Below are 12460 nucleotides of genomic sequence, written 5' to 3'. Positions count from 1 at the left end.
CTGTTCGATAGGGCAGAGACTAAAGAGGTAAATGTGGGAATTGCTGCCATGAATGGCTCTGTTCTCCGAAATATTAGATCTAACGAGTCCGGCATTTCGAGGCTGGAAGCAAAAGTCGATTTGATCTTGGCTTCGCAGCAGAAACATTTCGCTCAGTCATCTAATTGCACGAATATAGTTCCTGCATCGTCCGAGCATATGGGTATGAACGAACTTCAAACGGTGAATCGTCTCTCAAGCAACCTGCAGAGTCGTTTACTAATCTTTTCTCTGTAAGACACGCATGTTATTCCTTGCAGCTGGCTCGAAACCGGCCGTCGCCCGCGACTTATTAGACTGCTTAGAAGTTCGTGATCTGGCTCTTGTGCATTCAAACAATGAGGTACTCTCTGCCTTAAGGATGTCGGGCAACAAATGCGCCCAATGCCTTAAAACGAGTGTAGGAGTCTGTACTCATGATGCCAGTTGTCAGGGCTATCAAGCAGTTTCTCAAAAAAATAGATCTTCTAAGCGAAAAGGTGTTTGGAAAATTTCTGCAAGACTTCCATATATTTTGTCGAGAGTCATATCAATCACATTTGAAGCAACTTCCGGAGCTGGTGGGTTATCAATCTCTTCGGAGCTTCGCCTGCCAAGGATCGTCGACAGATCGAACTCGCCTGCATTTAATTTGACAGAGAGAGCAATACGGGACATAGAATATCAGCTTAAAGGGATCTGTGACGTCCTTGTTTACTCAACGGATGACTTTGATACACCCGCTGAGCTGGAGTCTACTGGCCCTAGGTATACTGTCTTGTGGCCGGGCGAGGAGACTTACGAGACGGCGCCGTTCGAGTCAGCCATCAGAAAAATAGAAGAATGTCTTTTAAAATTGGTGCACGATCTCACCGAAGAGTTCTTCTGTGGCAGTGCGTCTGCACAAGATCAGGATAGCAACGGTGTTACTTTGCTCCATGTTAGTATATTCTAGTTGATATCCTTGATATCAGCACAGTTGAACTTAAGACCTGAAAGGAAATTGCTCGCATGGCTGGCCTCTTAGGCGCCTTGAGCGATCGATTTGAATCAGCTCTCAACCTTGCTGTGAGGCTTCTCGTCAATAATGGTGTGGATGCAAGCGCTGTCTGGCTATGGTATGTAAATTTCGAAAAAATGACTGCACTGTTCTCACTCTATGATAGGCGAATGGATGGGAAAATATATTATTTTAATGCTTTAGCTCAGCTCCTTGATTATATGTCGGTGCTGATAAAATTCCATCCCGAATCCTACGATATTGGCAAACGTAGGATGCAGAAAATCCTTCTTGATAGCGGCTGTGAATTGAATGATACTGCAATCCATGTTTCCGGCTCAATCTTTCCCCTGCTAAGCAAGGATGCAGATATCGCTTTCGGTGAGCAAGCTAATTTACCCTGGGAACGTTAATAGAGCTCAATTAAATCTTCCTCACAGATTGCGGGTACGATGAGCTTTCTCTGTCAATTATTCGTCGCTCGGACTCAGACATGCGTCGCATATTGCGGAGATCTGCCTGCGTAAATGGACGACCCAACGTCAATTATCCGCCCATAGCATTTGCTCTAGGATGGCACGTAGGCACGGTGGCTCTCCTAGATGCCGGCGCAGATCCACTTCCAATCATCCCACAAGTGATTAAGCGTAAGGATGATGACTCGCTTCAACTCATTTTCACTTACAATTTCCTTGATCGGTTTGAAGGATCCCGGGAAGCTCTCTTATTTTCAATTTTATGGTTTGCACTTGAGTACAGGGCTACAGACAAAGCCGTTGATTTGATTGCCGATAAGATTCTAAGTGGCGCCCAAATTTGTCAAAAGGTTTCCAGGTAAGCCGCAGATACAGGAGGAAGTAATGCGTTTTCCCGCTCACAAACGTCAGATCGCCTGTAAACCTCCCCCTTCTTCCCAAAGATCATCGATTACAATATTATTACAATTCGGCTTGTCAGAAGGGCAATACTGTATATCACGACCGGTCCGTGAATAAGATTGCTGCCGAAAAGCTATTTAATGTGGGCCTCAACGTTATTGACGGCGTCAACGAAGTGGGAGACACCCCGCTTTCTATGTGGTGTAGGATGGCTTTTATTATTGACCAAATCCCTCCCAGGGAAGAAGAACTTATGCTGTTCTACATAAATAAGGGAGCCTCTCTAGTGTTCGAAAGCAAGATTGCACCCAGATCGCTGCTGCATGCAATGGCTGTTTCATTAGTTCTTCGGAACTTCAAGCTCGGATCGGACTTTGTGCGCATTGCAGAAGAGATAGCAAAGCATTATCCCCAAGGCCACTGCGCAATATTGACAGACGGGTGCGTCTGCTATTGCTCGACTGGCGGTTGCATTCCGACAACGCTATTGCTCAAGTCCTTTTGCATTGAAGTTTGGCAACAGGATTTCGAGTCTAGTCACAACGAAAACGTAACTGCAATTTTGGATTGGACGAGACTCTTTGGATTAACCCAATCTCAGAAAGAGGTATGCTTTGAGGAGTACAGCAGGCTGGATGTGTTCGAGCGCCTGGGAATGGCGCACACCTGCTGCACATACAGGCACCCGGGGCTTAAGGAGAAGGGTTTATCATGTGATGAGCAGGTCGAACTTCGAGAAGAGGATAACCCGCTGAATGAGGTATTAACGATCTACATGCAAACATATAGGCGCGCTCGAAATGATTACCATGGAACGTCCGAGGCCTTTTGGGAGGCTTGGACTGAGGTGGTAAATGAATATCTACCGCCTATCAAAACACGACACGGACGAAAATTCAATATATACTCCCGTGCAATAGACGAGCTAGAATCATCTATTCCCGTCTCAGGGGTTTCTGAGGCTTCAAACCAACAAGGAACATTTATAGAAGACGCGGAGAAAGTCTACGACAGACTCAAATCCATTCTGCATCTCGATGATGAGGCGGGAGCTATGTATAACATGGGTCAAGCTGTTGATCACGTTTTATGACCTCGCTTTGTCTTCTCGAACGTTAGTTGCAAGCATTTATTCAACTCAGTATGCAGTACTCTGCATGTCGAACAACTAGAACCGGGCTATGCGAGCCTTGACAATTGAAATCTCCGAGGCTGTGCTCTCTTTCCCATTACTGTTGTTGATTATTGTAAATTAATAGTTATAATCCACAATTGAATGCTAGACCTTCTTAAAATCAGTTTCATTCGTAAAGTGTTTAGGCCCGAAATGCTCTGGCATTGCTTCCGTTGTGGTCGAACGTCATCAGAGCAGCCTGAGCCTGAGTGTATTATGTAAGCGACTATGAAGCTCCGACCAGGCAGCCTATAGCTCCACGCGTAGGCCGACAGTTAATTCCGCTGTCGTCCTCAGTTCAATATCAGAAGAATCGCATTACACTTCTAACTGTTGCATCAATCAATATGTGTGTATTCTCTTCAAATAAAACTATTGAGCGTCAATCTGACTTGTCACTTCAGGGAAGTTTTACTCGGAATCACTGGAAAGGACTTTACCATCCTTGCGGCCTCCAAGGCCGCCATGCGCGGAGCAACAATCCTCAAGTCTTCCGACGACAAGACCCGCCAACTTAACCAGCATACACTGATGGCTTATTCTGGAGAAGCCGGGGATACAGGTACGTGGGACGAGTCGTTCAGTCTCGACATGAGGATGTGGACAAGGAACTCAAAAAGCTCTGTCCTCTCCGATCGAGCCTTCTACTATTTGGATGCCCGTGGGCATGCTCAGTTGGGATGATTTTTGGTATTCTTTGTTCATCACCACGGGCTTCCATCTCAATCTGCTTCGTTTTCGGAAACACGAGCCTTTCACGTCCAGTGCTATTACCCGTCCTCACGGGTCCCCGGATACGAATTTGAGAACCTCGCAGCATAGTTTGATTGAATGACTAATAACGGCTTTTCCGTAGTGCAATTTGCGGAGTACATCCAAGCCAATGTTCAGCTATATACCATGCGGAACGAGGTCGAACTGAGTCCTTCGGCCATATCGAGCTTTGTCCGGGGTGAACTGGCAAAGAGCTTACGCTCTCGGAGTCCTTACACTGTTAATCTGCTTCTCGGCGGTATCGATCCTATCACGCAGAAGCCACATCTGTATTGGCTTGACTATCTGGCGTCTTGCGCATCAGTACCATATGCGGCGCATGGTTATGCACAGTATGTTGAGCCCTACCCGCTTCGTTCCTTTCCAACTATGTATTGTCTGCCGCATTCTGGGAGCAAAGTCGAATGATCGCTTCTCTCTTGGCCACTGTCCCAGAATCCAGCACCGCACTACGGAAATAAATCTCAGTCCATCCTGCTAAATGGTGTTTTGCCAATAGGTACTACTGCCTCTCCATTCTCGACAAGCACCACCACCCCGATATCAATTACGAGCAGGGTATGAAGATACTGCGAATGTGTACCGATGAGTTGAAGAGACGGTTACCGATAGACTTCAAGGGGGTAAGTACCAGCGTTTACTGATGAAAGCCTCTGAATGTTCCGCTCCACATCATATGTTGCGCCGAATATCATCATAGCTGACTCTCATTCTTTGTTAGGTTACTGTCAAGGTCGTTACCAAGGACGGCATTAATGAAGTCGAGTATGATGACAGCAAGCAGGTCATCAGCGCATAGAGTTCATTGAAAATGGACATTACACTGTCTTTTGGTTCCTAAATTTTTTCCTTTTCACGTGCGTTTTCCTAGGTCCGGCATGGTTTCGGTGCTACTTTTCTATTCTCAATGATCTGAGCGAAATGAAAACACCTTTAAACATATCAGTCATCTGCCACTGCAGCCACTCAGAAGAGAGTTGGCGATCACAAAGCGGACTTGTATGATATAGCCTTATGATACAATAATATGATAGACATTGGAATGTCATCATCCCCAATTTGATCCTCGAAGCTGCAGTGAATGTTGAAATGAATCGAAACTTTGCTCGTCATCTACGAAGTAGTCGAATGAGATGGTGAGATGGCTTGAAGGACTCTATTATGATATACTTCATTCCTAATAATCTATTGAGTTGCCATACTTTTTTCTGTCCCAAAGAGATAGACGTACAAAGTTTTGGCAAGGGAAAAAGCAGGACGCCGCCATGCCACAACTATATAGTACAAAACTCCAGCAGTCTTCCCCAGATAAATGAGGGGAAACAAAAATGTTGATAAACATGATGACACTGATCCAGCTGTAGAAACAGCGCATGCGCACTCAATTGCTTCCGAGCGGATGCCAAGAACGATGCACGAAAGAAGAGGATCCTAACGCCGTATCCCGCAAAGCATATGAAATGAAACAACGAAATCAAGGGAATACAAAAGCTTTTTGGTCCAAAACAAATACCAGATCACCGTATGAGCCATCACACGACAGCTAAGCCGCTATGATTCCATCCATGACCTCAGCCATATCGCCTGCGTCAGAACCGGCATCTGCTTCTTCAGCTTCAATTGCAGCAACAGCGTCTCCACCACCAATGGCAGCAGTCACGCCAGCTCCTCCATCAGCAAACGCGACGTCGTCCATCTCGCGAAGCGTGTACTCGACAAGGTAGCTCTCGTCTGCGAGTTCTTCCATACGGCGATAATGCCGTTCAGTATACGCCTTCATAGCGTCGAACAATTCTTTCAAGCTAGCGGCTCCTTTCCCTCTAGCCGCCGAGCCCTTGACGGGTTTCAAGCTGGCCAGTCGTTCCGCAGGGTAGGACTTGACGACGGTATAGAAGATGCGCTGGGCGATAGGCGCAGTGCGAGCGTTTGTATTCCAGTCACGCAGACGGAGAAGTAACAAATAGAGCTGCTCATCCGAGAGCGAGCCGATAACAGTGTCAACGGCGAGGACGCCAGAAAGGGACCCAGCTTCGGGAGGAGAGGTTTTGACGACAGAGGTGAACAGGCTGAGGAGCCGAGCTGGGTGGTTGAGCTGCAGAGCGAGAGTGATGGCTCGGCGGTACGAGCCGGCATGGATGTAGTTCATGAGTTTCTGCTCTTGCTCGATCCGCTGCGAGGATGCGGTGACGGCAGCGGCTTGAGTGGTGGATGTAGTGTCGGCCCAGAAGGTCACGGTGCTGTCGCCGCCGCCGGAGACGATGGTGTTGGATGAGGGGTGCACGGTGAGTGCCCAGACCTGATGAACAGAGGGTTGGTTAATTGTGTTCTGTAGGAGAGAATGCGGAAGAAAGAAGTTTCGGAGGTGTGGGGAATGTAAAGGGTTTACGTACTCTGTCTTCATGGTTGTCAAGAGTGCAGTCGCATTCGCCGCTGCTTGCGTCCCAGACTTTGACGAGCCCGTCACCGCCTGCACTGGCAATTTCGACGTCACGCTTGTCGCGGCCTTCGCCCTTGGGCATATTGAGCCAAGCAACCTTCAAGACGCTGTTTGTGTGGCCTTCGAATGTGCGGAGACAGCTGTAGTCGGTCAAACTCCAGATCTTGACGGTCTTGTCTCCACTGCCGGTGAGAACAAGGCCCCGGTTTCCGCTGGCAGCGCCGCCATCGCCGGTAATGGTAGGCGTGTCCTTGGGCGCGAATTTGACAGACCAGACACCTCGGCGGTGACCGCGGAGGATTCCTTGCGTTTCGCCCTCCTCGGCGGACCAAATCTTGACGGTGCGGTCCTGGGAGGCGGATGCGAATAATGCTGAGGTGTGGTTGATGTCGATGGCGTTAATGTCCTTTTCGTGCGCCTTGCGAGTGTACGCGGCGCGGGGTGACTTTTTGGTAGAAGAAGAGAGCAAGGATTTAATGTCCCATCTCTTGATGGTCTTGTCTTGCGAACCAGTTACAAGAAAGGCGGGTGGATGCTCAAGAGGTTTCTCATAGGCTGGAGTACCAACAGGAGGAACGGTCCGTGGGAGAGCAATCGCGCCAAGAGACTCTGCGTGACCGGTGAATGTTGCGAAACAGGTATACGAGTTGTTTTCGGGATCGACTCGCCAAAGTCGAGCAGTGTTGTCTTTGGCACCGGTTGCGATCCAGTGGCCTGACCAGTCTGTATCCAAGCAGATGATAATGTCCTCGTGGCCCTTGAGCATGGCCACGTCGGCGCCGAAGTACTGCGGTGCCGTGGAGTTCTGTGACTGACCGTCGCCCGCCGTCGGAGTCTTGCCCAAAGAAACAATACGGATGTCTTCCGTGTTTGTCGCCAGCGCCAGGTATGATTTGTCTCGGGTGACATAGGCAAGATCAATGATCTCATCGTATGTTCCGGAAATTTGACGAATAATTGGAAGAGGAGCAATGGTCTGGCCCTCGGAGAAATCGGACAAAGGTGATATGGAGTGTAAGGTCAAGGTCTGATCAACATTGACAGACACCAGGAAATCGAGGTTAGACTGGAAGACAATATCGACAATGCCCTCGCCTTCAGCTCCGACCCCTTGTTCTCTCGTAGCTTCTCTTCCATCATTTGTTTCCCACAAACGTACGCATCCGTTTTCGCCACCAGTGTAAAGAAGGGAGCCCTGAGCAATAAAACCAACGGCTTCCACCGTCTCCAGCACAGGGATAACTTTCCGTAGCTTCCAGGTCGCGGCGTCCCAAAGAATAATGGTCTTGTCACGGCTGCCTGAAACAAGCGCATTTTCCTCTGAGGAGAAGTCCAACCCTCGCACAACGGAAACGTGAGAATCCAAGATGGCCACACAGTTTCGCCTGTGAAGATCCCATACGCGAACTTTTCCATCGTCATCTCCCGACGCCAATCTGAACGTCTGCACAAGTCCTCCCTCGGATTCCTCCAAACCTTCCATTTCTTCATCATCCTGCGCTTTGTTCTTCTTGCCCTTTCTCCTATTCCTTGCTGAAATTCCTACGTGCGAAGCTGGAGCTGCAGCCTCGAAGAAACGCAGTGACGAGATGATACCACTGTGACCGCGGAAAACATGGGTCGTGAAGCCACCACGGATATCCCACACTTTTACCACCCCGTCAGATCCTCCTGTTGCAAAAAGCGTACCGGTACGATCTACGGCGGAGCTGATGACAGGGGCGGTGTGTGGCTTCAGCGTTCGTAACAGCTCTGTGTCAAATCCATCATCCGAATCCAAGCGAGTAAGCGCATATATGCGCATGGACAGTGATCGCGAGCATGTTATCAAATGAGATGCCGAAGGTGTTACTGTGCCTCAAGTCAGCATGGCTTCTTTGGGTGACATTGACAATTTTCCCTTACTGGCAAGAGTAGTGAGCACCTCTCCATCCTATGTGAGAGATTAGTTAGCCTTGTATACTATGGAGCTCCCGTATCGCGGTTTGGTCGCATAGGATCACATACACCCTCTATTCGAGCCAATTGCTCGCCAGTTCGAAGATCAGTGAGCAGTGCATCCTCGCCCAGACATGTGGCTAGGACTCTGCCGTCTGAGCTAAGGGCAACGGTACCACCAGTGTAGATAGGTTGAATAACATTCTCGACCTCAAAGGTCGTCTTAGTTGCCGTTCTCAGAGCCATGCTGGGATCCAGCCAGCGAAGTCTGAGGGCGAAACAAAAATTTGGGCGCGAAGGATGATATAATTGTTGCTCGTCGGGACTGTCATTATTTTGTCGGCGAAAAGACGGAAAACTTATCGGCACGGAATTTTATTTAGCCGAGGCACATTTGTTATCGGTTCGGATAATTGATTTACCGAGTATCAGTTAGTCCTCCCCCGGATTCTAATAGTGTTATGCTTCTCATCCTCAACTTATACAAACATACATCTCTCAATGTTTTCGACTCCCAGTGAAAGTTCGTGATGGTCGTTTGGTCGTAAGGACCTAAGCCTCTTTGACCATGGGTAGGCAGGCTTACATTACCCGCTTAGCTCTGGTAAGTCCAGTATTTTGTTTTCAAGCTTCATCCTCTTTCTGCATACAAATCCGTCATTGCCATCCCTCGCCCGATCGAACCTTTCTGCAAATATGGATCATAGCCTCGCCTTCAGAGGTATTTTCGCAAAAAAGCCCTTAAATATATCCTTTACTCCATCTCTTTTTGATATTCCACCCCGCGCTGTTTGTCTCTTCGGGTCCGAGGTTTTCAAACTCTCGACTCCTTTGATCCATCACCTGAAGCGCTTTGCTCGGCCCCGTCCAGCGGTAGCCTCGAGCCACTCTGAAGAGGCCAATAAGATGCTCATGTCTCCCGGAGCGGGGCTTGCTATTGCGGAGGTCTCCCATGCTGCCAGCTCGCGCAATGGTTACGAACCTTCTTTGGGTAAAAACAATAGTTCAAGTCTTCCGCAGAAAGCTTTAGATGCCGGGCAGACTAGAGACACTCTCAATGGTCACTTTCAAGCTCAATCCGGCGTTTATAAAGACTCCTGGGAGGTTATCGATCTCGCTGATGATGATTTCGAAGCCTTTGAGCCTCAAGAATGGCCTGAACTTTTCCCGACTTTTGCAGCGAGCGAGTTTTTGGGGTTTGAGATGCTCGATGAATTAAACTAACTGGAAATTTCAGGGTCGCTCAGCATACGAAGCGCCCGAGGAATCGGAACCCGCAGGATCTGTTCCTCATGCTGGGCAAAATTCATCAATAAGACCTACAAATGAGATTGATGCAGGAAATGAGGGGAGCGACTATGTACAACTCTATGACCATAGAGGGCACCCGACCAATCCGGCATCGAAAGCATCGGCTCGCACCTTGATCAAAGCTCAGAACGATGTGTTGGCTACGGTTGGAGTTTGCGTTGGCGTCCAGGGGGATGGAAAGCTGACAAGTCCGTCGACGAAGCTGGAAGATTTGTCTGGAAGTGAAAGAGCAAAGGTTAAGCTCGTGATGGAGGAGAATGAGGTGGGGCTATGGATACGATCCGTCAGTAGTTTTCTCGAATCGACTGGGATGTGGCCTATCATGGCATTGAAGAATCGAATCCAGGTAAAGAAGCCCTTGTAATAAATTCTCTGGTCAGAAGATTGCTCATTGTTCACTAGGTCCTACGTCCATATTCGCAAGTCTCTTTCGTCGAGTTGTTAAAGGCTCAGTGGCGTCAGACCAGGGCCTTGTCCTTTCTATTTCCCGGCTTTGTTGCTCAGAGTGCTTCTGTAGTTTTCGGGGTTGCATCCGACATCCTCTTCATCGGGTCTGCCAACTTGTTTCCTCTATTGCTAGCAAAACATGGAATTTCTCGCAGACATCCGCGTGCATCAAGATATAGCATCCTTTTTGTGAGAACACTGTATGCAAACTGTTCATCCACCTTTGTTACTTGTAAGATATGCTGAGCTGATTGTATCACAGTGCCGAAATAATGCCATATCTCATCATTTATCCTTTCGAAATATTCGTGGCATTGCAAATTCTACATCTCATCCCTCCGTGGCCCCTTCTACCTCCTCTCCGATCTTTTATTCCTTTCTCGTCCGCCTCGCCTATCCAATTGCCGCAGCTTCCAAGTCGAATCAATCCAAAGTCAATAGTGCGGATGATAGTTTCATCGGTGACCTCGCCGTTTGTTATGGTTTGGCTGTACAATTCAACATTTGATGCTCTTTCGGCATTTCTCTCCGAAATGATACTGCCTCGACTAATTGCTCGGTCTGATCCTGATGAGTACTCCATAAAAGGTTCGTTAGAGAGCGGCATACGTGTGGACGGCATCTCAGGACTTTCCCCATCTGTACAAACGGGTGACGCGGACCCCGGAATTTTTCGCACCGCTTTGAACAACGTGGTGGATTCTGTTCGAGGAGCATTTGATCCAGAGCACTCACAACGGAGTCAAAGAAGAGCTTTCGAACAGTCGCGCGACGGCATCATTTTCAGCGATCTTCATAGACTACCCAACAGTAGGAGTGAAGCAGAGCTAAATTCTCAACTACAAGAAGTCCATGGCAACACTCAAGCTGCAGACCAGATTTCAGGAGATATTTCTGCTCGAGGGAGTCGCGAAACCGCTGAAGACGATGAGGAGGAGGATGAAGAGGGAGGGGTTGGCCTCAACAGAGCAGATTACGTTTCAACCAACGAAGGACAAGCGCCCCGTACGAGATCTTCTTCTGTTTCTTCCAGCTCCGTCCACTCTCGCCCAACAAATGCTGTTCGCGTTTCCTCCACGCGCCACGGGAATTCGGAGACCGTTACCATGGAAGTCGAAATTGACACTGCCGGCATAATCAACCAGGGCGGCGGCATGCGGGCAGCCGACGCTTTGCAACCGCAGCCCGTTCAGCAGATACTTGAGGGTGGTATCACTGCATCCCCTGTCTCTGCTTCTTTGAACCCCTTACCAACGCCACTTGGCCCGCCGGGTTTCGATAATCAGACGCCGATCGGAGATCAATTTTCTCCTCCTGATGGAGCCCAAAATTCTTCCCGTCGACGCCGACATCGATCCCGCCGCGCTGCCGAGGCAGCTTCTAACCAGCGCAAGCGCAAACGCCAGCACATAACGATCCTCTCCAACAGTCCTGCGCTGACCATGGCCAACCTTATTGCTAGCATTGCAGCTGGGTGCATACTTTCGCCTTTTCAAGCAACTGTCAATCGATCAATTGCTCGATCCTTCCTCGCTGCCGCGAGCACTCCTGAGCAGCGCGCCAATGCAGCTTTCTTTCTGCCTCAGATATACACCACGACTACGTGGCCCTTTGGTCTCGGTGCTGCCATCGGATCTACCCTAGGTCTTGGTCATGGCCGCAGCTTGTGGAAAAGCAAAAGCTCTGGCGACACAGGCCCAAGTCCAACAAGCCTCTTTGGAGGGTCTGGCCCGAGCCTGCTGGCATATTCCTCAAAATTGCTTCTATGCTGTGGCTTGGAAGCTGCTGTCGGGTTTACCTGCTGGCAGATTTCGTATTTGGTTTCTGTGGCCGTAGGAATGGCGAGATTTGGCTGGGAAGGAGGCTTCACACCATGATATGTCTTGGATTGCTCTAGCTTTTGTCACGCTCCGAGTTTATATCCTTTTTATTGGAATGCCGCCCGCACAATTTTTTTTAATCACCCTTTCACCCATGGATCTTTTGAACCTGGCAAAGGTGTCATCATCACTTCCACATTTTTTTGAAGTTCTCGACATATCATCCCTTCATGTCCCTTCCTTTTTCTTTATTGGTATTTTGAGCCATCTATCTCTCACCATCATCATCGTCTGCTTCCATCGCTACAACGTCGATTGCAAAGGGAATTTGGTTCATCGGGGTAAATTTATCGGGCTACAAAGGGCGTTCTCTCTTTTCTCTCTTACTCAATATGCATCATAAAGCGGAATTCAACTCTAGGGTTAATATCATCTTTAAGAGCGCGAGACGGAATCTACTTTATGGGAGCAAGCGGAACCAATGGAGTAATATCACCACTTTGAGCATCAAATCCATAGCTATTTTCTCCAGAGTTTATAATTAAATCGTTCTAAGATAATCCCATTTGAGAATGATGTATCTGTTTACCATGTGACTAGCGACTATCAGAATCTAAGATCAAAATCATTTTGGAAGAAAAAGGCCCAAGGTGATCCCAAGTC

The 12460-nt window shown here is 48.5% G+C and overlaps 4 protein-coding genes across 4 annotated transcripts; 3 read left to right on the top strand and 1 right to left on the bottom strand.

The window, feature by feature from the left end:
- The first annotated feature begins 1098 nt into the window (after window positions 1–1098).
- On the top strand, window positions 1099–3190 carry L228DRAFT_100017 (hypothetical protein). The gene is made up of 3 exons (XM_018328850.1): window positions 1099–1136; window positions 1185–1852; window positions 1906–3190. Exons 2-3 carry the CDS (start codon window positions 1512–1514, stop codon window positions 2987–2989), a joined length of 1425 nt encoding a protein of 474 aa, XP_018190159.1. The 5' UTR covers window positions 1099–1136; window positions 1185–1511; the 3' UTR covers window positions 2990–3190.
- Window positions 3191–3359: 169 nt separating this feature from the next.
- Window positions 3360–4812, top strand: L228DRAFT_245574 (proteasome component Pre1). The gene is made up of 5 exons (XM_018332200.1): window positions 3360–3419; window positions 3475–3632; window positions 3927–4176; window positions 4344–4467; window positions 4566–4812. Coding segments are annotated over exons 1-5 (612 nt in total). The 5' UTR covers window positions 3360–3417; the 3' UTR covers window positions 4644–4812.
- Window positions 4813–4996: 184 nt separating this feature from the next.
- L228DRAFT_245572 (WD40 repeat-like protein) lies at window positions 4997–8384 on the bottom strand. The gene is made up of 2 exons (XM_018332199.1): window positions 6235–8384; window positions 4997–6140 (listed from the first exon to the last, which is right to left on the bottom strand). Exons 1-2 carry the CDS (start codon window positions 8083–8085, stop codon window positions 5388–5390), a joined length of 2604 nt encoding a protein of 867 aa, XP_018190157.1. The 5' UTR covers window positions 8086–8384; the 3' UTR covers window positions 4997–5387.
- Window positions 8385–8436: 52 nt separating this feature from the next.
- L228DRAFT_99956 (hypothetical protein) lies at window positions 8437–12310 on the top strand. Its single transcript, XM_018337050.1, has 4 exons — window positions 8437–8823; window positions 9457–9876; window positions 9933–10177; window positions 10240–12310. Exons 1-4 carry the CDS (start codon window positions 8788–8790, stop codon window positions 11852–11854), a joined length of 2316 nt encoding a protein of 771 aa, XP_018190156.1. The 5' UTR covers window positions 8437–8787; the 3' UTR covers window positions 11855–12310.
- The last annotated feature ends 150 nt before the right edge of the window (window positions 12311–12460 follow it).

This window comes from Xylona heveae (assembly GCF_001619985.1).
Source record: "Xylona heveae TC161 unplaced genomic scaffold L228scaffold_3, whole genome shotgun sequence".
NCBI classification, from domain to species: Eukaryota; Fungi; Ascomycota; class Xylonomycetes; order Xylonales; family Xylonaceae; genus Xylona; species Xylona heveae.
The sequence above is the reverse complement of the archived record's forward strand: the minus strand, read 5'-3'. Positions and strand labels throughout refer to the sequence as shown.